Below are 27,500 nucleotides of genomic sequence, written 5' to 3' on the forward strand. Positions count from 1 at the left end.
ATTTTTCACTGTCGCTGTTACGTCGCATTACATCATCCATGTCATATTGCACTAGTTACAGCCACTGGATCTTAACACCCGCTACTGATAACCTGTACTAATACCACTGCCCGAGAATACTCAGTTCAACGATTTGTTCCTTTCCCTCTACCACCATGTTTTGGAAAATTCTAACTGTTTGTGTTTTTCCATACTCTCATAACTTTCCTTTATTTAGGAAGAAGCTCTATCGATTCTTAAGTGATCAAGAAGTTCCCTACTTCCCTCTCCCTCGTCCCCCCTAAACTCCAATATCCTACCCTTATTTTCGGTACTGGGCTTGAAAAATCTAAGAATCCCATCCTGTAGGAATTCCATGAACCTAATAATCTGTTATTAGCTACAACACTTACGGAATACCCACATACCACTGTATAATCTAAGCCGTGAATTCTACATCGAATATTAACTATTCAAATACAAAGAATAGGTGCGATTTCGAAAGTAAATGTAGAAAACATCTACATTCAAATGTACTTGTTTAAAGAGAGGGAGAGAGAACAAAAGTAGTTCCTTTCCCCCACCAAAATGTTTGAGAGAGAGAGAGAGAGAGAGAGAGAGAGAGAGAGAGAGAGAGAGAGAGAGAGAGAGAGAGAGAATAGTAATGGATGTAAAAATGCTGTATTTTCAGTGGTTATTAACAGAGAGAGAGAGAGAGAGAGAGAGAGAGAGAGAGAGAGAGAGAGAGAGAGAGAGAGAGAGAGAGAGAGAGAGAGAGACTGCAATGCAACTAACCTCGGGCAGAAAGCTTCTTCGTATTGATGATCTTGGCGGCGAATTCGAGGCCCGTGGTCTTCTGCACACATCGTCGCACCACGGAGAAAGCTCCTCTGAAAAAGGAAGAAAGAAAAAAACATTAGCGACAAACTAAAGCGACGTCGCTTTCAAAAGCGACCGTGAACTTGCACGCGCCATCTTTCCTTCCTGAATATTTCATCAAAGATGGGAAGCATGCATCGCAATTCATACCTAGTTTCCACGCTTCTGCTATGCAGGGCCGACGTATGTTTGAATGCTCTCCAAATTTGTGAAAGATTACTTATGGAATTCACGTGGTACAATTGCGCGTATGCGAAAAAAAAAACCTGGATATAAATATCAAGATATTTGTTGTACGGAAACCGGCAAAATTCAAATTAAAATGATCAAATCATCCAAGTATTTTTGTAACCCATTTCAACATAAATATAAAAACGACCAAACATAAAGTTTATTGTATAATAAATGTCCAGTGTAAGAGTTCCTAAAAAATGTGAGGACATAAAAGCCATGTAAAGAACATAAAAGAATTTAATATTTTTAACGATGCAGACATAACTGGTCTTTCTAAATCTAATAATACTGTACTGCAACATTGCAAATATAAATTTTATAAATATAAGATGTTTCTGAAATATCGTAAATACATAAAATATTTGCGACAAAGACGCAAAAGTATTGCTGCAAAAAAAAGGGGGGGAAATTTAAAAGTACATAAAAAGGATCTCAAATCATAATGCATATGAAACCCCAAAAGCAAAGTAAATAGAGAGAGAGAGAGAGAGAGAGAGAGAGAGAGAGAGAGAGAGAGAGAGAGAGAGAGAGAGAGAGAGAGAGAAATTCACAGAGTTATTAAAGGCTTAATGGTTTTTGCTCCTCTGCACAAAGAGGCCATAAACGCTTTTACAACTGTAACGGGAATACAACGACTTCTCCGAGGACAATAACAGGAGAGCCTGACTCCACAACACGGCAGGCCAGCCTCCACACTGTCAACTGTTTCAAAGTCGGTCGGGTTCTGCATGATGCAGAACTCAACCACCTTTTTACACCATGAAGAACCTCTATTTATACGAGGTCAAACGGGTTTTGCATGAGGTACAACCTGTATGTATACACAACCAAACAGGTTCTGCACGAGGTAGAACCCCTTTGTATACACATTCAAATGGGTTCTACATGAGGTAGGACCTCTATGTATACACACAGGTTTTACATCATGTAGAACCTTTATGTATATAGGGTCAAACGGGTTCTACACGAGGTAGAATCTCTTATCTATACATATTCAAACAGGCTCTACAAGAGGCAGAACCTCAACGTATACATATCCAACCGGGTTCTACATATGGTAAAACGTCATGTATGTAGAGACAAAAGGGACCTCAACCTCAATGCACACATATCTTTCCAAATGGATTCTACAGGAGGTAAAACGCCAAATATACAGCGCCAAACGGTTTCTAGTGAGGTAAAACCACTAAGCACAATGTATATAGTATGTATATATACTCGGCATTAAAAATTAACAATCATAAATGCAGTTTAAGAGTTAAAGGAAACACTGAAAACGTTAAAAAGTAATAATTTCTTATCCAAATTTGATAACATGGGCGGAGAATTTAAAGAAATGAGAGGGAAGAGCAATACTTTTCACATACGAAAATTCAGCCATGACTGAAGCTTTTAGAGTTAGCCTATATGTGGCGTGACTATTTGACTTCCGTCCCCAGTAGAAGGAAAGACTTTTGTGACACACACACTAGAAGCAAATATACAAAAATTCACATGAAGCAGATGAAGTGGTTTCTAATAAAACAAAAAAAAAATGATGTCTGTATGTGAGATTATCTACTGGCTTTGCAATGACAAACTTTCGTTCCGTAATATGTCTTATTGCGCTTGAACTTTCAATGATCAATCTTTAAAACTGGTGGAATATTACAAAGGTGAAAGCCCAAATAACAATTTTCTTGAAACAGTCTTAGTTATGACAATCAAGAATGATACACATACCAATAAAACAAAAATAAATAACCTTCTTTCATCAAACACCTTGGAAATAACAGCCGTTCTGCCACAACGAAAAGTCCGCAAATATTTTTCCAATTGTTGTTTCTTACATATAAAAGACGGAGCCATTATTGTTCAGACAATTCCTACCGTAAACCGAAATATCATTAAAACAGATCGTTTTATTGCTACTCTTCGTGATAACCAAGCATTCACAACCAACATAAAATGTCATGAAAATTTATGTATATTTCGGGAAAACTTTACTGCATCTGAGATCAACAACACTATGTAAATAATAAAACAAGAATTATAAACACACGGAACAAATGCACTATGAAAATAAAAACAGAACATTACACAATTCATAAAATGGCGAAAAACACTTGAAAAATTAATTTACGCACAAAAAAACCGTTCCCATTATCATAAAAAATATGTATTTTGCTATCTGGCCGGCATTTCATTATAGCGGTTAGAGATCCATTATACCCCGATGAAGGCTAATATCGCCGACCGACGGACACACTATGGAATGTGAATAATAAAGCGCGGAATTAATCATATGCCAACGAACCTCGCAGCCCCCATGTGATAGCATGGAACGCTCTTATGTGGTCGTTCATGTCCCCGGCACAACACGAGAGAGAGAGAGAGAGAGAGAGAGAGAGAGAGAGAGAGAGAGAGAGAGAGAGAGAGAGATTGTGATTGGCCTTACAATATTACAGCCACGGAATATGTTATGGTAGCTCCTATCCCACAAAGGGGAGAGAGAGAGAGCGCGCATTTATTGCTCGAGACTCTTCAGGAAGTTCTTAATACTGCCTCGAGGATAATTCTTGAGGACAATAAGATTTCCAAATAGAAGAGGAATCATAAACTGAAAAAAATCATTCAAAAGTATTCAAACCTACTCTGAAAGAAGTAGTGAAAAAATGTCATTATAAAAATGAAATATGTGAGGCAACTGGGCCACTTGAGTATGTAATGTACTCAAGTACATATTCTCTCAATACATACATATTATACAGACATATGAGGAAACTTGATTTACTTTGGTGAACAACACTAATTCTTAAACTGACTCTCTCAGATAAGTAAACTGAAATTGAGCTTGGATCTACAGAAGTGGACTTGCCTCCTGGGGTGGTTTTTGTAAAGAAACTAAAAATAAACTACGATACAGATGTAACTATAACATTTCTGAAAAAAAGCAAACTCTTCGGCGTTCAAGAGTGTATTTACGAATATGCACACGAAACCACATATGGGCACAAGAATCCTCAGATCACCTCAAATTCTGAGATCTTTAATTAATTTTCATTTTACATTCCTTTGTAACGACAAACATATTTTGTTACGTCTAAATAACAGAGAACGCCCATCTCATGTATCATAACGTCTATTTAATGAAGCAGTATACATAAGCTTAAAATCTATTATGACATTTATAAATGGCGATCTCGTATAAGAACTCTGTATGGCTTGTTTTAAATTCAACAATGCAGAATTTATTACTTCCACCCAAGCACGACATGACACTTACCAAATAATAACTTTGATTACAGAAATAAGGCAAGAGTAATCTTGGGAAAATAACCTTACCGCTTTCCAGGCCCACTCATTAAAAGCACACAACAGTAAAAATATTCCACGTAACCTTTCATCATTAAGAAAAAACTTGGCCAGTTCCAGTCGTCTGTGACAATACAACGCAGAAATTGCAATGTTCAGTTAGAACAATCCTATACCCTGTTATTACCTAACTTGCAAATGAATAGGACTGTCTTTCATTTGAGAAAGAGAAAATTGACATACGCTCACGCTAGGCACTCTGGAATCCAACCACGAAATATGCGAACGTCGGCGGGCTTAAAAAAAAATGTTAAACCCTTAAGGTGAATACGAAAACTCTAAGAGCAGGACACTCCACATTTTCTCTACTCCAGAAGACTATAATCATGAATGCAGTCAACGACTTGAGGCAAAAAGCTTTATGTAAAATAAATGAAAGTCCTACTACAAACCCTTGCAACGAACAAAACTGGCACATAAGATGCGACTTGTGCTCTTTTACATCACAATTATGCATATTTGGTATAGAAAATGTTTTAATCCGCGATCAACTTTCTACGAAGAAACTAATAAATTATAAAATCTAGTTTGTGAAACAATGTAAGTATACAGTACACGCGCACACACACACGCACATATAAACAGTATATATATATAATGTGTGTGTGTTTTTATATATATATATATATATATATATATATATATATATATATATATATATATATATATATATATATATAATATATATATATAGGTGTGTGTGTGTGTTCTTACTCATATAAACACCCCCGTGGATTTACAGTATAAAACAAATGGGTATTTCAGAAGATATTCTTCGAAGCAGATACACTGGGAACTGAAAAACCCACTTAATGAACCGATAAAATTTCCTTGAAAAAGCAAGAAGGGAATCTTATGCCAAGTAAAAAGGGTAATGATTTCTTACCCTACTAATTTTAAATTTGTAGAGGTAAAAGATACCCTAATAGTGGTTTTTAAACTTAAATCTTACCAAGGAAATAGTTTTCGACAAATGATATCTAAGCACAATGAAAAAAAATATCCCAAGGATTTTTTTTATGAAAAAGTACTGATAAAGTCTGCGGATAAAACATGCCACGTTTTACTTACACTTCCCTTGTAAACGACACGAACTGGGTTCGTTATTAAAAATCGAAATGAAAAGAATATAAATCATATGGATATTTCCTTTAATAATTTTCATTACATTATCTTAACAAGAACACCCAGCAGACGAGGAAACTACCTATCGTAAATTCCACCTCACAATTAGAAAACACATTTTGGTCTCCTTACTCTTAGGAGCGCGGATAAATAAACATCTAAATCAATAGGAAAAGATGTTTGCGTGTACTGAAAAGCGAGTCACAGCAATGATTAAACAAGAACGCATCGTTCATTCTCTTTGCTTTTCTCCCCAGAAAGTCTTTCGACAAGCGTAATTGCTCTTATCTTTGCACAGGAGCTATTCATGGCAATGAAGAGATATTAGCGGTCTCAAGTCATGATACACCACAGGTAGAAGAAATAGCACCACAAAAATAGAAGAAAATGCTCATGCTATAAAAAGAAACCTTACGAAAACATTGCATGTTTCTTAAGTAGAAATTTCCCAAAAGTTAGGAAATTAATATAAACAAAAATAAATGGTCTTCGTGAAATTTCAATTAAAAATATAATCAACTTTGATACTTCAAATAGTGTTTAATGTATATAGGTAACTTCAAATATGTCAGTGATGACTACCCACAGTTTCTTCTTCAATTTTTTACAAATTATATACAACTGCTTTTAAAGGTTAAATGCAGGCCTACTTCAAAACGTTGCTCTCTCTCTCTCTCTCTCTCTCTCTCTCTCTCTCTCTCTCTCTCTCTCTCTCTCTCTCTCTCTCTCTCTCTGTCATAAGCTAACAACACTTTCACTATCAAGTATAGTATAGGTACTGTAATGAAAAATAGATGCCAGTGAGTACATAACAAAGAGATATATAAATGAATAACGTTATAACGTTAAAAGAGAGTAAATTATATCTTTTACGTTTAAAAAACAGTAACTAAAACCTTGTATGTACGTGTATATATTCAATTTATAATTAGAAATTATTTATTTAAACAGCAAATTTGATTGTTTCGTTAATACTCTCAGCCATAAATCCATTTTTCCCCTATGTTGCATTAATAGAGTATGTGTCCAAATAACGAATAATCTAGTGCTAGCTGACAGACGAAAAAAAAGCCTCGTATAGCCTAATTAAAGGGCTCAGACATGACCATCAAACCTATATGGGAACATTTATTCTTACTAAGAGTACCACTGCATGCTAAAGAAAGTTTTCTGTTTTTAAGTATAAAAATTAAAGATTTCCTTGTTAAAAAGAAATTGTTTTAATGATCTTTTTCAAAAATATAACACACGCATAGAACTCATTTATACAAGACGATTAAAGCTGGTTATTACACAAAGAAAAACCTATGCTAACTATGCAACAGAAATGCTTCCATTCTCAACCATGTCGCAACAATACTCCCTTACCGAACGCAACTACTGGACGCTTATGCACCACAAAGATTCATGGTTTTACGATTCATCACTTAAACGACTCATTATTCACCAGAGAAGACTGATGGCCTCATTATCCATCAGCGGAGGACGGATCCATTACTGCTAAGACTAATTGTTTTCTTGCCCGACAAGACTAAACCTTTCTTCATCCCACCCGCAAGGATGCGGCCTTCCTCAGCTACCCTTTACCATAGAAAGCAAACTAGATTCTTTTTCTGAAAATCCACAGATTCTTTTTGGTTCACAATAACACTGAGTAAGAATAAAGGTGCTTACAATCAACCAACTGAGTAAGCCGGACATCTTCCAAAAAGGAAGACTACTGACTTTGCGTACAATTATGAAACTCACACTCATAAAAGAACAAATCGGATACTTAATGTAAGAAAATTAACACTATTCCATTTGTCTTCGGTAACAAAACGACTGATAAAGCTGGCGACTATGCTTATGACTGACGGCAAAGCGGATACCTAATTCTGATATCCTTTGCTTTCATCAGTAAGACTATCAGCAGCATTCACACACGCACACACACAATATATATATGTATATATATATATATATATATATATATATATATATATATATATATATATATATATATATATATATATATATATATATATATATATAGTGTGTGTGTGTTAGATCGGTAGATAGTATCAATTTACTTGCCTAACATAATGAAAACGTTCTCTTTATAATTTACCAGACACAATTTCTATGACCTCCGACATTCAGCAAATCTAAGGGTAATTCTGCATAGAACATAAACATTCTTCTTCCCTCAGTATAATTCCATTTCTGATTCCTTTCTCTATAGAAACTGACGATGTCCCCGTCTGTCAAAATGAAGCCTAGAGTTGCTCTGTCATCCGCAATAAATTTAATGGCTTGTTTCTTTAAAAAAAAAGTAACAGGTTCCCTTCTCAAACAAAACAAGAGGTAGTGGTTCCTTCGTCAAACACAATAAAGATATCAGTTTCTTTGTCAAACACAATAAAGGCACAGGTATCATTGTTAAACACAATTAGGCTAACGGTTTCTTTTGCAAACACAAACCGGCTAAGGCTCCCATTGTCTACAGCTCAAGATCACAAGGCACACCAATTACCTTAAACAAACACAGTTTCTTATGCGCCCACATGATGAACGTTCAAGCTACTAATGACTCATCGTTTCCACTTTCAAACTGAAAACTTTCATTGCTAACTTCGAAGGGCCATTAATTTTATTGGACATGAGTGAGTTTAATTTTTATCTGCTGAATCTACCTGTTTATTGAATAACAAAAACGGTTGTTTTTCGTCATTAGACTATATTAGTGAATAGTTATTAACAACACAGAAAAACAACACCCACGATATCCACTTTTATCGTCGTCAGCAGCAATGCATTTTGTTATTCATAAACGGTAAATGATTAAGATGGTTTACATGTCTCACAAATCTCTTCTCTTTTCGAAAGAAACGGCCTTACGTTAACCAACACCTAACAAATATGATACTGAAATTGTTAATTATGTGTGTTAGCTGAAGCGACAGGATGTTCAATCTTTGAAAACTTTTTTCGTTATTTGCTAGACTATATTACCAGACGTTTACGTTTCATCAGCTATTATTAATTTCTTCGTTATTCGAGGATTAAATATTTCATTGCTTCCACTAACGTCGATGGCCTCTCCAACTTCTAGGTGTGGTGGCGCTTGTTATTAATCGACAAATACAAAAGAAGCTCACAAAGCGATTGTAAATAATTACTTTGCTCATCGATCCATATCAACAAGCACCTTTTCCAAGTAAAAAACACAAGACAACTATCTTCATTTAGAATAACATACTAAAACCATACGATTTTTTATTATCAATACTTCCTGCTTCAATATTGCGTAACTGCCCGTACATTTCCAAGTTCTAATTATAACCAAATAATACTGCTGAAATTGGTATGCATGGTTAAAAAATTTAATAATTTCATTACCTTACATGTTAAAATAATAAAACGTAGAACCAGCCTTTAATTATTCACCAGACTCTAATTCATAATTCCACAAACAAAAAACCATCACCCTCCCAACACAACTACATTATTGTTAAATAAATGTTTTTTGCGTCATACTAATTATTTCGTATAACATTAAAAAATAAACATCACTGACCACGATCAAAGACAGTTCTGCAAGATCCACATAATAAAACCACCATTACCCAGACTCAGAAGTGGACAAATAATGAAAGTTCACCAGGTAAACGCAAAGTCTGCAAACCAAGTTAAGGGGATTACTAATTAAAATAAGAAACATAAACTGGAAGCAGACATAACTTTTGAGATCAATATTATTACAATTATGGTGGAACAAAGGGCAAGGATCACTAACAATTAAATTTATAAAAATAAATAAATCGGAAAAAGAGCTAAAGCTACAGTACGAAATTTCCCGTTCACTGTTCCAACTCGAAGTAGATAAAAAGAAGCTGACTTGGAAAGCGTATTTACGTATGAATACACCACCGAGTCAGTGCGTGTGCCTGTATGGAGCCGAGGAGAACAGGAAAGGTTAAGATATGAGAAAACGCTAAATAATCAATGACACAAACAAAGGGCAGCGTTGATTAATGACCAGACTAAAGGCCAACACACGCCGTCTCGTCCCTTAAAGAAAGATGAAGCCTTTCAGCCTAAGTAAAAATCGCCACGGGATATTCTCTCAGTCACGTCGCCAGACCTTTGGCCATTAAATAATTACCCACGACTGCGAAAGTTGTTTCGAATAATCCCTCATTTATTAAAACTATATTGCACTAATCATTCTCATAATCACGAGAAGCTGCATTTATTAAAAACTGATTGCAAAATATAAGGCTTGCTTCACGATCAAATCTCAAGTAAAATGACGTAAATATCTCGAACAAATTCAGTCATTTATGAGAGAGAGAGAGAGAGAGAGAGAGAGAGAGAGGGGGTCTGGTAACTTTGACTCGTCAAGTGTAGTGTATACAAAATCAACACTTTTAACCATCATACTCTGGAGCACTTTTCTCAACCTTTCATAAACGCACCGAACCCTAGGGCGAAAAGAATCGGTGTTCATTTCAATGCCTGAATGAGAGCAGCGATTAGCTGAAATTCCCTCTCTCTCTTTCTTTTTCCCTCTCTCTCTCTCTCTCTCCCCCTAAAGACACGTACACACACAAAGGGACTCATCCCTCCCCTATCCCAGGACAGTCTCCTATCCAACGCGTCTATCCCCAGTCCTTCTACACACTTCAGACCCTTGGTATTCACTCTTTCCTCTATCACCCTTCCCTCTTTTGACTTTCTACTCCTCCTCCACCTTCCCCTCCTCCTTCTCCCCCTCATCCCTTCCCTCTCCCAACTTCCCCTCCCTTTCCCCCGACGTTTGTTTGCCCTGCTTTCATTCCAGTCTCATTCAACGTGGATGCTTCGCACAGGAGGGGGAGGAGGAGGAGGAGGAGAAAGGAGAAAGAACAGGAGCCAAGTAGAAAGAGAAAGAATAAGAGAGGGGCAGGAGGGGTCGTTTAGCGAAGGAAGGAGAAGAGAGAGAGAGAGAGAGAGAGAGAGAGAGAGAGAGAGAGAGAGAGAGAGAGAGCTTGGTATGAAAGGGGAATCATTTCAAAAGTTTCACCCGGCTCCTTTTTCCAAACATTATTCTTCGCTTCTTTCCCTCCCTATTTTTCTCGTCTTTCTCTACGACAGAAATCAGGAAAGGGGGAAAAATCGTTTGATCACCAGCATCTCGATGGAAGGTCATACCAGTGAGCCACAGAGAGTCATCAATGAGAGCGGGAGAGTCAATGGGGATTTTTGAGGACGTTAGGTATGAAGAATTTCTTCGGCGCAATCGAGTTTTCTGTACAGCATATAATGCTGTATGAAACTCTCAGCCGCGGCTAGGTGGTGGCCTGTGTTGTTGGCACCTATAGCGGTGCCATTCGCACGACCATGTCTCACTTTAACCTTAAATAAAATAAAAACTACTGAGGCTAGTGGGCTGCAATTGTGTATGGTTTTTGACTGGAGGGTGGATGATCAACATACCAATTCGCAGCCCTCTAGCCTCAGTAGTTTTTAAGAGCTGAGGGCGGACAGAAAAAGTGCCGAAGGACAGACAAATAGCCATCTCAATCGTTTTCTTTTACAGAAAACGAAAAATAATAATGACTGATGTTTACAGACAACTGTTTACATCAACTACCCCGAAAAATAAAGCAGAAAAAATGTTTCAAATTAAACGTCTCAAAGAAGCAATTTAGTGATTACTGAACAGGTATCACCCATGGACGCATTTTCCGTTCATAAGCGTCCCACGTCCAATGAAAGAAATTAACAAACACAAACACTAATTATTATAGTATGCCCTGTCTGTAATTTTGTTCCCCACCTTCCCTCAGTTACTCGACTCTCTGTCACCATCGTTCATCATAAGGGCCAGGTTATGCTTTACCAAAGGGAAACTGTGATTTGTTTTCAGATACTACGTTTCGTTTCTGTGTACAAAAACTAGTGTCATTTATTTATTTATCAGATATCTACACAGAAATAATTTTTTTTTTAAACTAACTGCACTAACGGATAAAGTCTTATAACATCAAACAGCGTCCATACCTGTTAATCCAAGCCGAGAATGCAAAAATTTTGCAGACGTGTCTCTCTCTCAGCCTGTATCTCATAATTTTACATAAAAAATATAACTGTCTTATACACCAAGGTTTACAAAAAAATTATAGACATTTGTCAAAAATAAAAGAGATTAAACGGCAAGAAATGCAAGCATGCAAAATATACAATCAATGAGAACCGTCCCAAGAAATCAACAACAAAAGAAGCAATAAATGCGATAAAGGTTCTTTGGCTCAAGAGGAACGACGTCAGAGCGAAAGCCTTTAAGGGCCATACGCCCATTATTGGCAACCATAATCCCAACCAGCTCGCTGATAATGAACATAGCATGTCACTCCTCTTCTTTAATTAGCATCATTAATCTTAGTGGAGCGCCAGTTTGTTTAGATAATTACGCAATCTGCTCGAATGGCACATCGGAGAGAGAGAGAGAGAGAGAGAGAGAGAGAGAGAGAGAGAGAGAGAGAGAGAGAGAAAACATTCAACATCCCATTAATTTGATGCTTAGAAAGCTCAAGATAACATGCAACGAATGCATGCTACCGAAGTCTGGATCACGTGAATCCCAAAAGGCAGTACAGACTCCCATTATAACACCATTATGAGATAATGCGACAGTACTTATTGTATGCATTTCCAATTACTTGCATGAGCGAGAGAGAGAGAGTGAGAGAGTGTGTGTATACACACACACATACATAGTGTAGTGTATAAGTATAATTTATAAAAATAAATTATACACATATATATTACATATACATTACATATATATATATATATATATATATATATATATATATATATATATATATATATATATATATATATATATATATATATATATATATATATATATATATATACACTGAGACACTGGGAGAATGAAAGCAAAATCGAGAGACAACCCATCACAGAAAGCAAAGCTGATGTCGACAAAGTGTCCGAAATTAAACTAAAGAGAAAGGACAGCCGTGCAGGCAGCATCTATAAAAATATCAACGCTTAGAAGAAAACTTTTAAAAATTAACCCTCTTCCACCAACTAATTTCAAACTTCTATCGTTAACGAAATTTTAATATGAAAGACGAGAGAAAAAAACCATTTGTTATTACGGGTCTGTCGGACCAAACAAACATAAAGTGAGAAGAAAAAACCTCCTCAACATCATAAAACGGAATTTGTTTGAGGAAAAAACTTATGAAAAAATACGAAGAATCTCGGACTCATCGCGATCGAGATTAAACATACACCGGCCCTTTTTCCTTAATCGCAACCCGATAAAAATTCAAATGAAACGATTGTTCCTTTTTTGTACCTTTTCAATTAATTAGAGGACGCCTCGGAAGTAGAAAAAATTACTTCTTAATAAAAAAGGTGTGTAGGGGTGAGAGGGTGGAGGAAGGGGGGAGGGGGTGGGCACCTGGTTTGTGAGGCCTTCCACAGAAGGTGAGGCCACACCCAGTCAGGTGCAGAGGAGGTGCCCCTTTAAACAAACACTGGGGCACTAATGGCAAGATACAGGTAACCGACAGACACATTGAGAAGCATACATGCGAACGCATACAGACAGTGCAAGTAAAGTGGATAGAACATAATCGGCATGTTGCCTACACAACCAGTCGACAAGAGAAGAGGAGGGAAAGAAACAAAGAGAGGGAGGGAGGGAGGGAGGGAGGGAGAGTCAGAATACAATATTCATTAATCTTCTTTTCATGGTTGTTGCTCTTGTAATCATGGCTGCTATCATTACTGTCTAGTAGTAGTAGATTTAATTATTATTCATTTAAGTACAGTTTTCATTACTATTACTTCCAAGGTTATTACTGATGTTATAATTATTTTGCCCAGAAGTAACAGTGGTAGTAGCATTTATTAATAGTAATGAAATACCGAAACATCATTCAACCTATATTACTATAACTTCAAAAATCATAATCAACATTATTTAGCTGTATATTTTTATTGAACTACCAGTCGGCATTTACTTATTAACACATTTCCTGGTGATGTTCCTAAAAGATAATTCTGAATCCATTCAAAATGCAAAAATAAAATCCGTTCATAAACAAAGTAACAATTACCATACGGATGACCTGTGCTTAAACGACCTGCACTTTTACGTCGACTTCATTACTTTCAAGAGCTATTATTTTATGGTGTTTCAACATCTTTCCCATAGCTAAGGAATAAGCAACGATAAAATTTAAAACAGGAAATGTTAGTAACTTGTTCTGCAATCTAAAAAAGTTGTCCAGATTTCCAATCTTTAGTTTTAAGTTTGAAAAACAACACACGTGAAGAAAGATAAATACTTCCGCTCCGTCCATCTCTGTTAAGAAGTGTTTCAAACCTCGAGGATAAAATTACCGGATAACAAGGTACTTCCGCAAACATCTGACAATCGCCCCATATTATGAATCTTTCAAAGAGACTCCAGAAACACCAAGTGATGGAATGAATCTAAGAAAGAATAACTGGGTATTTCATCATAAGCAAAAATCAAGCTCATATCTTTTCATGCCATCATTTGAAAGGTGGAGAATTTTAGCAAAATGGAATACTCTCCAGGCCAGTATGCACTTTTAGACATTTTTAAAACTTCTAGAAAATGCTATGGAGAGTAAAAGATCTGATCGTGAGGTTCTAATATTTCATTCAGACTTTTCAAAAATAACGCAAGACTGTTAAAATGGCAGACTTGATAAGTACAACTAAGGGAAGCAAGAATATGAAAAAATTACCCTACTTTTACAATGCAAGATAGCAGGTATTCTACTGAATTAACAATTTAACTAGTATCATTTTCAACAGATGTAAATACATACTGTATCATTACGTCAAGAACATTAAGAGCCGATGTCTCACTTCAACGGGATATGCTTACAAATTACTCAATTTCTGAAACTTGCCAACCATGACAGAAAGAGGCTTACACGAGAAGGGCGGACGCTATCTTCCATCGCGCTACCAGATTGAACACAGAGTGCCAGGAGATACCCGGAGGCAGATCAATATTTAAAAACCAACACTCAGGATAATTATCCCAAGCAGCAACACCAGCCTTCATGATGATTAATGCCAGCATATTACCTGAACCCAGCGAGGGGGAAATGGGTGGGGAAGAGAAAGGGTAAGGGAGGAGGTGAAGAGGGGAAATAAAGGGTAACAAGGCAGAGGTCGGCGTGTTTAGAGCTGCCCTACTATCAGTTGGAAGACCGACGGATAATTACACTAGGCTAATCTCATTATGAAACGGCACCAGCTGAGCGCCACTAGAATCCCACATGCCTGCATGCATGAATGCCTAATGCGCACGCGTTGTCCGCTTAGACCTTATATTTTATCATTCTCTGTTTTTTTTTTTAACGTGCTTACTTTAAAGGTTTCACAATGAAATATGACAAAGCGTATTCTGTTTTGATTAATTTTTCTGATTTTTCGAGTTTGCCTGTGGCGCTAACGATTTTTTCTAAAAGAGTTTTAAACCTGGAACGAATATAAAAACTGCAATTATAAAGCCACAACGTGATCGAATTATTGGGAAGAAAAAAAAATGATCGAGTTCCTGACATTTATGAAAACTGCTTAACTTATACATAACGCGATCGAATTCTTTTCAGAAAAAAAAAAAAAAAAAAAAAAAAAAATTGGTGGTGGGGGAGGGGGAATTTTTATTAAAAACTCAAACCAATACGTCACTGTAAATGGTTTCGAAAGGTTGGTCATTTTCCGCTACACTCTGGGATCCCTGAAATCTCCAATCTCTACAAAACCTCCTTAAACATACCCACAGAAAAACAACGGAAGAGTCAGGCCTTGTCTTAACAGTCCGCCTACTTAAAAAGAGTTTTGGCCGACTATGCAAATATGCTTTAATATCATGCAAATCCGTTTAGGCATATTGTCTACAATTACCCCACCTGTACTAGGCACCGTCTTGGCTGCAGCAGGGATCCCGATGAGCCACAATTGAATTACCATGCAAATCTCCACAGAACCCAGAAACCATTTGGCTCTGTGCATCATTTCCTCTCTCTCTCTCTTCCAGAGAGAGAGAGAGAGAGAGAGAGAGAGAAACCTAAATTTGTATTCGGCTCGTCAAGGCTTTTTATTTTCTTGCGTGTAATAAATTTCTCATAATTTCCTAAAAATTTATGAGTGTATGCGCATATTCGTGTTCGCTACTTTACGATGCCCAACATGATTATTAGTTACAGTCACTGGCATATCAAAAAGCATAAAAATCAACTGTAACTTTATAATAGCAACTATGTCCAGTGCCGATACTAAATTCGACTCGTAGTTTCACTGAATTACTCTAAAAAATTTATATAAAATTAATACATTTTTCTATTGAACATCTGCTCACCAACGTTCTAAAGGATGATTGAAAATATCTATTAAAATATAATCGTAAAATAAAGAGAAAGAGAGAGGAGAGTTAGAGAAATAAAGCTATGGGAAGTCAGACACAAGCATTGTGTGTATATAGGTCATGAGTAATCATACATACATATGCTTAGGATTAATAATATACCATTTACCATTAAATCGCACGTGTAACTTCACATACGTACACATTAAATGTTTTAACACCATGTTCCCGTGACTTTAATTTCATGGTGCGGAATTTTCCCCGTTGATTATTCCACACGCGTGCTGAGGTCGAGCTAAAACTTTTAAATAGTGCGCTGGGAAATTCAAATAAACAACCTCTAAATAGAACAAAGCAAAACGGTTTCTGACCAAAAAAAGAATACAATAATAAAAATAATTTAGATTATAACTCAGGAAGTAAACGCAAACTTAAAAAGACAATTTAACAAATGTCAGATTTATGTACATGACCATTTCTACAAAATAGTCCCCTCATAAGATCAAGTTCCAACTCGGCTTACGTTTAATTCAACTAGTCGGAAAACGTAACAATAAACTCATAAAAAGCTCATCTCATCTACACAATGTGTAAGGTTCGATTCCTGAGTGAGCCTGGATGCTATTCTACAAGTTCCGATTCATGAAATGTGCCTGCAGACTTAAGCACTGAATTACTTACCTGGCAGCTAGTTGACTGTGGTGAACTGTTTCGTAATCTCATCAAAATATACCTACTGAGAAACAGAGGCCAATACCTATAATATATATATATATATATATATATATATATATATATATATATATATATATATATATATATATATATATAAATATATATATAAAATATATATATATATATAAATATATATATATAAATATATATTTATAAATATATATATATATATATATAAATATATATATATATATATATATATATATATATATATATATAATTTATATATATATATATAAATTAGTGAGAGAGCGCGCTCAAAAACGAGGCACCCCTCTTCTTAAAAATAACGCGAGATTTATGATGCTTTCCGGCAGAAAGTTCTAAACGTTACAGCCTGGTCCACTTCTATGACCCTCATAACAATAACAGACCCATTAAGGGCATTTTTTCGGGAGATGAAGAAAGTCAAAAGTCACAGAGAGAGAGAGAGAGAGAGAGAGAGAGAGAGAGAGAGAGAGAGAGAGAGAGAGAGAGAGAGAGAGACGACGCGTCAACTGAAAACGAAAAGAATGAAATATCATAGTGTAAAATATAAACAAGCAGAACAACCACGTGTTATGGGGGCACGTCATCACAAACTAATACTATTAAGAAAAAGTAGTATTGTGCGCTAATTTTATTCAAACACAAACCTCATACCGTATATGTGCAGTACCCAGGCTTCCTCAACACGATAAAATAACTCACAGTCAAAATTGCTAAGTGTCAAATCATATCTAAAACTATAAACGAAGCATATATTGTTGAAAGAATGCATCAAAACGTAAACTGCATTCAACAGAATTTGCACGAATGAGATTCGACCAATACTTAGGCAGAAGGATCCAGTCACCTTACTTGCATAATAAATCTTTAGAACAACAAATACACAGTAGCAAGTATTATTAGTGTTATATTTCACACAGCAGCAAACTCTGACTGCAGACAAAAGTAACGATTTTATTAAAGCCTTCCATAAAAATAATGAGCAAAACCATTTACAAGTCGAAACCCAGAACTTACTAAAAAGACCAAATATCAGGCATCGTGCAGTGTCAAATTCATATCATACTGTGAATATTTATGAGCTTTTCTTAACCAATCAGGCAGTTATTCTGTGTACAATATAACAGTTCCGAAAATGTAAAAGAAAATTAAAGACTCCCAACAACAAATGTCAAAATATAATAACACTTGAAACAGATAACAAAAAAACTCAGAATGGTGAATTTCATGAGGCATGAACAACACTTCATTATGCAGTACAGTAAGTACAGTTAACTGCAACCGCTGACCATATTCCCAATTTTACTAAAAACGTTAGCCTGTTTCGGCGCTTTTAAGTACATGAAATAATTCAATGTATTTGCAATTTTAAGGTTAAGCGTTGTTATACTCTTACTTATTTACGACGATATCATTGGTCTCCAAAACATTTGCCTAAAAGGGATATATTTTAAATCACTATATTCTCATTAGCATAAACGCAATTCACTTTCCGACGACTTTTCTTCCAGTTCCAACGCCTCCTGGTATGTCGGAATGCAATCGCAATATCTAACGACCCAAAATGGAACAAGCGAATACACAAGGGGGTACATTAATCTCCCGAGAGAGAGAGAGAGAGAGAGAGAGAGAGAGAGAGAGAGAGAGAGAGAGAGAGAGAGAGAGAGAGAGAGAGAGAGAGATATCAATTCGCAACATCATTGAATTCTCCACGTGTGGAGCTCATCAATCTCTGGAAAATTAAAAAGAAAAAGAAAAAAGTTAATTCTTGAAGATATTAGGGATATGGTGATAAAATGGATATCATTAAATGCTTAAAGAAAATAAGGAAAGAGAAAGTTAGTTAGACGTCCTAGTATATAATTACTGCTTATATACAATATATATAATTGCATGTAACAATTTTCTATCTGTATAATGGTCATACAAATTATCACGATAGTCATCATTTTGAATTTTAAAAAATACCTGCGCATTAGCAACAAATCTTGGAAAATGAAAGTATGTGTCCAACTTCAGCGAGTGATTTGTTTGATTTCTGGTGTCCCACTTACATATTTAACATTATTTTGGCGTAGCACGGGCACAACCGGGAAAGATTCGACTTAAAAAATGAACGACTTCGTCACGATTTTACCGCCGAATCACCAAAAGCACCCAAAATAAAATCTTAATTAATTTTCTATTCATTACATCATCGTGAAACCTTATAATCCCCTTAAACATCACTGGAACACCAAAGGGGCCTCAACACGAAGAAAAACTTCCCACCTTCATAAAACAAAGAGATTAAAAAACTGACTTGAGCTTTAAAATTGTGACAAATAAATTCTAAAGTCTTTTAAGCATTTACTTCTAACAGAGTCCTTTTTGACAATAACCAACGACCGTAATGAGCAACTAGACTACACTAAACATCAGACTCGTAGAAGTTCCTTAAGCATTCCAGTGGATCGTTAAGATATTTCTCCGAGCAATCGGCCTGTCAAGAAGTTTCGTGAATAGCACAACTCTTTCCCTAAGTACAAAGGCCAATGGGACGGGCAATCTAATGCCCTTTTGTAGCCCAGGCTGGAAAAAAGGAAGGAAGGAAGGAAGGAAGGGCAGGACGCAGCCACGAGAGGCCGTCTCTTGCAGGAAGAAAGAGCCGCATTGGAATAACCTCTAACATTAAACATCACCAGTGAACGTCTGACCTCTTCAGTCACCTAAAGCCATTAAAATGAACTTTCGCTTACGCTTTAACGAGTCACATCATCGTTAAACAATTAAATTACTAGAAGCACCTAACCTTCAAACAACCCATAAACTTTTCAACATTTTAAGTTTTTTACCAAAATCAACTCCAATCTCCTACACGAGAAACAGAACATTCCTGGAAATATTCCGTTTACTTTCAAGACTAAAAAGCAAAGTGAAAAGACAAGAAAAGGCATCAGAGAAATGTCAGACGGCAAATGATCCGAACATCATCATCATCTTGTCAGCAACAAGAGTGCGCAGACAAGGAGCAAAGTGGCACGATGCCTCCTCGCAATGACAAACGGTCACTGGGGCTGCGGCCCCCGAAACTATGCATTATTGGAACCTCTCCTGAAGAAATGTGGAATGGGTACAATGGGTATGAAGGGGAGGGGTGGGGAGGAAACATTTAAAAGTCATTAACATCAGGGATTTCCAGCACGATTCAGAATTTTATTTTAATAGTTTAATGGGGTATTCCACAAACACTTCAGAATGAACCAAGTATTCCTCATACACACTCCAACGCGGGAACACCCTTAAATCTCATTAGATATGTATTAATCATGGTGTGACGTAAACCGTTTAGAATGTTGTCTTAGTGAAATGGCAAACGGTTGAAAAGATTTTAACCTAAGAACTAAAAAGGATCTACAGTCTCCAAAACTCACCTTCACTGAATAAAAAGTTAACAATCAAGTATGAAGACACAACAGGTTATTCACAACAATAAATATACCTCCAAGTGTCAATTTCACATCCACTAAAAGGTAGGAGTTAGGTTCAGAACTCTTTCACTTGAAGAAATTCATTTAAAAAACGCACGTGTATTCTACCAGCAATTTACCTTCACGTGTTACCATTAAAGCCACTCATAGACTGAAGTTATTCTAGAAGAAAAACAACAAGCGGTAAAGGTGTAATGAAGTAGGTAAATAAATTGCATGGATGGTAGATGCTAATAACTTGACATCGAAATAAAGGGAACATCTGTGGAGATGACCTTTAACATCGCACACATAAATCAATAAGGATCAGCCTCCAAAGTAACCTATTTCTCTATGATCTCAGATATTACAATAGAGAGAGAGAGGGAGAGAGAGAGAGAGAGAGAGAGAAAAGAGGTAATATTATGAAATGTAAAGTCAATAATATACAAATACATTTAACTGACACGTCAGAAAAGAACCCACAATGTCTTCTTGAATAAGAAGCATGAGATCAAGTTCATGTGAATTTCGATTTGTAAATCACTCTGCACGGCAACAGTGAAAATAAATATAACCACCGACGTCAGAACGACAGCCTCAACCAGTCAGAAAACAATTATCAGACAAAATCTGTGAAATTCTAGTTATCCTTATTATGATTTCTAGCAAAGCATAAAACACCAAAACCCAAGCAGATCACTAAACATAAAACAAGTAAATACGCAACCAGACACTTACAGTATATAAAAACAAATACATGAATGGGGAGAAGAGCTAAGTGAGATTGTCAACAGACAATTTCTTACAAGAAAAAAAGTTGGAGTAGAAAAATGAAAGAATTTCCTAGACTGGTATATATAAATGACCCTCCCTGTCAGCCACAAACATACGTTTATGGAAATGAGCATCGCTTAATCTGTTCATTAGCCTGGTACATCAAGCGGAGCGTGAAGTACATGTAGGGAAAACCAGAGGAGGGAGTCTACACTCCATGCTCGCACACTGCCAGGAACCAAGGCTCATTCACACACAAATGCAGTGAGAGGGGAACGCCGTTCATTACCTATTCACACACACAAAAACACACACATGCATGCGTAATCTATGGCCCTGTATTTGTATTCCTTATGGAATAATAATATTTCCTTTCCGAAATCCCAACGGCCTCGGATGGAAATGAAAACTAGGCGCCTTCTTACCTTTATAAATAAATAAATATTTATATATAAAACATACACCGTAAATATACATATATATATATATATGTATATATATATATATATATATATATGTGTGTGTGTGTGTGTGTGTGTGTGTGTGTGTGTGTGTGTGTGTGTGTGTGTGTGTGTGTGTGTGTGTGTGTGTAGAAAGGTTTGCTCCCAGCGTTATTATACTGGCTCCCAGATACCATTTTAGAACGAGTTTGTTAGACCTATGGAATTTTTCATTTTCGGCTGGAATCCAGGACAATCAACTCTCAACACCTGGAACGGAACCTAAACAATGTCTAGCCGGCAAAGGAACAACAGAATCCAGCAACATCTTCAACGTTTTCACCAAAGCTCAGGGAAAAACAATACGCATAAAAACCTAATAACGAAAACCATCCCAAACATTTGCTTCACGTATGATAATAAACATCAATCTTTATATCCCAGAACTGCTCCTTGTCCAGCACTTTCATCTATTAAAAACTAAAATGAATGAATAAATAATGCCATAAACTGAACACAGAAATTGTTAAGTAAAGAGAAATGATAAATAACGGCTGACATCCACCTTGTAGGTTAATTAAGTAGAAGCCTCACAAAAACTTTCCCGCGCAAGCCCAGTAATTTACTCGTGTGGTTGTTTTTGATAAGCGACTTGAGAATTATTACACGAAAACATTTTACCTTAATAACTTCTGGGACAAAAGAAGCTTCCCCTGGTCTCTCTCTCCGGTTGGTTTGCGTTCAATTGAGTCTTCGAGTGCAAGACAAAAAGGAAATTTACTTCCTCTTTCTCATTTAACTATCTTTACAGGCACCTCATATATATATATATATATATATATATATATATATATATATATATATATATATATATATATATATATATATATATGTGTGTGTGTGTATATACTGTATATATATATATATATATATATATATATATATATATATATATATATATATATATATATATATATATATATGTGTATGTGTGTGTGTGTGTGGATTTGTTACTGATAGCCGCATAGTCAACATCAATGTCTATCGTGGTTTCCCCTTGGGTGGAAGTTATTCCCGAGGTACAGTAAATTCGATATTAAACATTTGTGGCTTCATGTTTGCGTTTACACATACATACATACATATATATGTATATATACAGTATATATACACATACATATGTATGTATATATACAGATGTGTAAATATATTAATCATACAAAAGTACAAATAAAAGATCGTAATCCGAACTCTAACACAAAGTCAAAACACAGCAAACTCTCAAATAAAGGAAAATAAAAAACTAAGCTTCCACTGGCAGAAGACAGTCCTATTCTCAACCTCTCCACCCGAGAAAATTCAGATATTTCCCCCGAGCTGTTATTTCCTCGACGGCCCCGAGGAGGATCTTTTAATCGAGAGTCAAAACTCTCGAACCTTCGAGATCGCCTCCACTCCAGCTCCATCTCGCCTCGACGATTTCAAGGACCGTACATGAAAACGACCATTATAAACACCCCCACAATATCCCCACTCCACTCCCCTTCCCCCTTGCCCACCAGATCTCCTATAGACCACGTCTAATCCCGTAAGGGCGCGGGGGTGGTACTGACTCTGGAAAATAGACAACAATTCTAAAGAATAGAATAGGATAGAATATAGAGTTTAGATCAAAGGCCAAGCGCTGGGGTCTATGAAGTCATTCAGCGCTGAAACGGAAATTTAAGAGTAAAAAGGTTTGAAAGGCGTAACAGGAGGAAAACCTCGCAGTTGCACTAGGAATCAATTGTTAGAAGGTGGAAAGTAAGATGGAAGAAAGAGAATATGAACGGAGGTACAGTAAATATAATAAAAGGGGTTGCAGCTAGGGGCAAAAGGGACGCTGCAAAGACCTAAGTAATGCCTACAGTACACCGCATGAGGTGCACTGACGGCACTACCCGCCTACGGAGACAATAATTCTGTAGTTCTTTGCAGTCTCTTCGGTCCAAGCTGTGTTACTCTCTGGCTAGTACTTTCCATTCTTTCCCCTTTGTCTCATCTCACTTGGCTGTCCAGCTTCTTTAACTTAACATAGCCCCAATTTTTGTCTCGCACTTGAGAACAGATCCCTCGAGAGAAACTAATGACGGTTCAGGGATAGTCGAGGGTCGTTAAATAATAATAATAATAATAATAATAATAATAATAATAATAATAATAATAATAATAAACATCAGTTCCATCTCACAGGCCCGACCCTTTTCCCCCTCCCCCGGCCCAAAATCAAGGCAAAGGAAGCTCGACCACTGCGACCTAGTAAACCTGATATTGATCATCATTGCCGGCACTTAATCACAAAGAGGACACATAACCCAGTGTTTTTTTTTTTTTTTTTACAAGCAGCCTTTAAATTGTCGGTAACTTCAATGGAATCCGGGGACGAGACACAAAAGCCTGCAGTAAGCACAAACAACATTTCTATTAACTATTGTTGATTTGGAAACTCTGCCTTTAATGGTTTAATCTATTCTGATATTCCATGCCAAATATGGGGCAATCTAAAACGAAAAAAATCATCTTTTCCATAAGGTTTAATATAATCATGAGTTTTTTTTAAATGAAAGTAAATATTTGTACATGTCGATTATGATAAACTTCAGACACATGATGACTATTTTTTATCATTTCTATTTTATGAGAGAGAGAGAGAGAGAGAGAGAGAGAGAGAGAGAGAGAGAGAGAGAGAGAGAGAGAGAGAGAGAGAGTCAGGTTACATTCGACGGAGAGGGGATTAGGAAAATTCATAGTTTACATATTGGGTTACATATGGGGTAAAAAAAAATGTTGAGTCAAGTTACAAAGCAGCGAATGATGGGGAGGAAAAGTCAAATAATGAATACACGAGAGAGAGAGAGAGAGAGAGAGAGAGAGAGAGAGAGAGAGAGAGAGAGAGAGAGAGAGAGAGAGGATCCAAGCCAAATACGGAGCGGTCAAAGGCAGAGCCATTCGCTGATTCCATTACATCCATTAACGAGCTCATTAAAAGGCTGAAATGAATACTTTGTTCCAAAGGAAAACTGAGCTGAATCGAGTTATGAAGATTCATTTTCCTTTTGTTTCTCCTTTCCGAGGACTGTCGTCGTTGTCCGGAGCAACTCTCTGGCATAATTATGTAGAAAGGTGAATTCAAATAACGGTGATGATGATGGATTTAAATTTAGACAAGAACAAACGGCAAATCGGTTTGTTCCACATTTTTCCTTCCTGCTGCATTTCCATCGTTTAAATTTCGACAGGCATCTCGCTCTCACCGCACTAGAGGTCTACGCTAATTTACCTAACTGCCCTAATTTACCTAAAATTAGGAAACACAAAATAATAGTCTTCCTTTTAAAGGAAAATCAAAGATTTGCACAATACAAAATTATCGTACAATAGGAACATTCGTTACGTCTCCAACATTTATAAAACCCTAGAAACGCTGGAAAATACTTCAGATTAGGATTAAATACCATCTATAATTAGAATATTTTTTTCCTATTTGTTTTTTTTTAATAACAACACGCAATAAGCTAAGAGTGAATTTTTGTGCAAATTCTACCTAATGCGGTCCTTGTGACTACCCGATGTTTGGAGAGATGGGAATGCCACTTCAAGGGAGAAGGGGCCGTTCAGGGGATGGAGTGCTTAGCCTTTCTCTCTCCCAACGCTCTTGTCATTTTTTCCCCTTTCTGAACAACTGTTCACGCAAGTATACAATTTTTAACGCTGATTTGTTCAACTTCACCAGTATAGTTTGTCTCCATAGTTTTACTCTCCTACATTGCACTAAATAGTCTTCTTGGACTTCATCAGAAAATTCAGTTAATACACTTCATATAGAGTAGGTCCACAATTCAAGAAGAAAACACGGTACTGTAAGACAACAACTCATTGTCTGGGTTCAAGAAACTTTCACCTACACATGTGCTTAATCAATGATATCTGTTCTCGTCATTGTATTCATCTTTCATGATTCGTTTTGCATCTGCAGCAAAAGTAGTTTCCTATTCTATAATGAAAAATACAAGAGTGTAGAGGTATTTGTAATGAATTTTGAGTAAGATATAACAAACAACTGTGACAAAACGTCAGTTAGAAAATTAAGAAAAGCTACTGGAAAAATTTCGCTCAAAACAAATGCAATGTCGCGAAAAAGGGCTGTATTTTTATTTTTTGCAAGAGAAGGGAAAAACACAAAATAAAAACACAGAAGGCTACGAAATGGATGACACAATGATACAATATTCATTTTACAAAACCGATGAACAATGAAATCAATGCAGTGAATTAATCCTAACGATCAATGGAAACATAAACAAGAGGTAATTCAGAGAAACTACAACACAAGAATGGAAGAATCAAGTTTATTCAATTCGAAACATTCACAGCAACAGAAATCCGCATAAAAACTGACTGGTTTTATACACTAATTTCACGTCACGATGACAATGGTCACCAACGTTGAAAATGCTCTGATAGACAAAGAATAAAGAAAGAACAGATCTGATTCGAATATATCAAATAATAGCATTTTTCTCATATGTAAACTGAACATTAAGGATAATAAATATGGACCAATAAAGATTACATAGGTAACGTATTAAACTGTGACTGATAGAAAAATTAACTTTGCAATGCACACACAAGTAATAATGATTACCAAAAAAGAAAAAAAAAGAAAAATCGATATCCATTTGATTTTACGAGCAACATTTAATACAGTTAAGAAAACATAAAATGCCATCACAGTTAATAAGTACAGAAAAATATCTTGCACAAATTCAAAAGAACATATATAAACGAAGATGAAAATAATAAATTTTCTCATTGTTTTATCACTGGCATCGTGAACAGGACGAATCTAAATCTTTCATATAAAGAAATGAACAGAAAGCCAATAGTTTCTCAATACTACAGGGACAATTCAGTCCAAGATGCCTTTCATTTATTCCTCAACGCAGAGAGAGAGAGAGAGAGAGAGAGAGAGAGAGAGAGAGAGAGAGAGAGAGAGAGAGAGAGAGAGAGAATGTCTTTCCATGAACTTAGATGACCTGTTCGTCGGCGGCGCGTTCCCATTTCCATCCTTGCCGCATCATCAGATCCTCCTGATCCCACTTCCTTAGAGCAGGAGAATAAACTTAATCCGACCTCTTTCAAGGAGGATGAGGGACTTAGCCAAGTTTAGTATCATGATGGAGTGAAATGAATTCAAATGAAATGAGCTAATAACTCCTCCCAAGCAGGAGATTGGCACTACTCGTGATTTTCATAAAAAAAAAAAACTAGACGTCTGAAATACGAAAAATTCTGTTCACCGAAATTCTCAAGAAAACCAAATATCAAGAAATGAAATAATTACGAGATACTGAAATTACTAACGCTTACACTCTTTATGAGTATGTCTCTCTCCGAAAAATAGACCACCTAATTTGGGTAAAATTTGAAAAAGGGTAAAAACTGGACGCTTGCAAGCACCATCATAATCAGGATAAAAAAAAAATCGGATAATGATTCACTATGATGATGATGGAGTCTTGGAGACGCCTCAGAAGAATTAGGAACTTGGAAAACCGAAATGGAAGAGGATTGGAACACCACTAAGTGACGGTGGAAGTGGTGGGGTAGAGGAGAGGGGGGGGGGGGTTGTGGATTGGTGGGCTTAATGATTGAGTGGAGGTCAATATTCCAATGCGGCAGTTGTCACCTTCTGGCGTTGCCACCCGTGTCAGAGTGCCAATACCAGTCACCCGCAACACGTCACTGCAACTCCCCACAACAAAGACCACCGAGACGTCCTTCGATGCAATTGCAATGCACTCCGGTCCTGAAGGCGCTTCTCCCGGCCTCCCCTGGCGTCGACCCCCTCAAACATCCTCGCAGCTCTCTCTCTGTGCCTCCATATTATCCGATTGTCATCATCTTCCTTCTATTAAGAACCGAACGTTTTTGTTTCTTTCATATATTTCTCTACTCATAACGGAGATGCCTCGCCATCCAGTCGCCTCCACTCGGCAATAAATACAGCTCCCATGAAAAATCCTACCACGATGCCTCAGCCCTCTCTCGTAATATGGCCATCTACTACCCATTACCTTCCTA

General features: G+C 36.6%; 1 protein-coding gene across 28 annotated transcripts in view; it reads right to left on the minus strand.

Moving 5' to 3' along the window:
• Positions 1-27,500, minus strand: part of CaMKII (Calcium/calmodulin-dependent protein kinase II) — a 659,837-nt gene that overhangs the window by 386,410 nt on the left and 245,927 nt on the right. For all 28 annotated transcript variants that reach the window (XM_067108708.1, XM_067108712.1, XM_067108709.1 and 25 more), the window contains exon 2: positions 775-869. In XM_067108708.1, the coding sequence (XP_066964809.1) occupies positions 775-869 (95 nt within the window). The remainder of the gene's footprint in view (positions 1-774; positions 870-27,500) is intronic.

Source organism: Macrobrachium rosenbergii, chromosome 9 (genome assembly GCF_040412425.1).
Source record: "Macrobrachium rosenbergii isolate ZJJX-2024 chromosome 9, ASM4041242v1, whole genome shotgun sequence".
NCBI lineage: Eukaryota > Metazoa > Arthropoda > Malacostraca > Decapoda > Palaemonidae > Macrobrachium > Macrobrachium rosenbergii.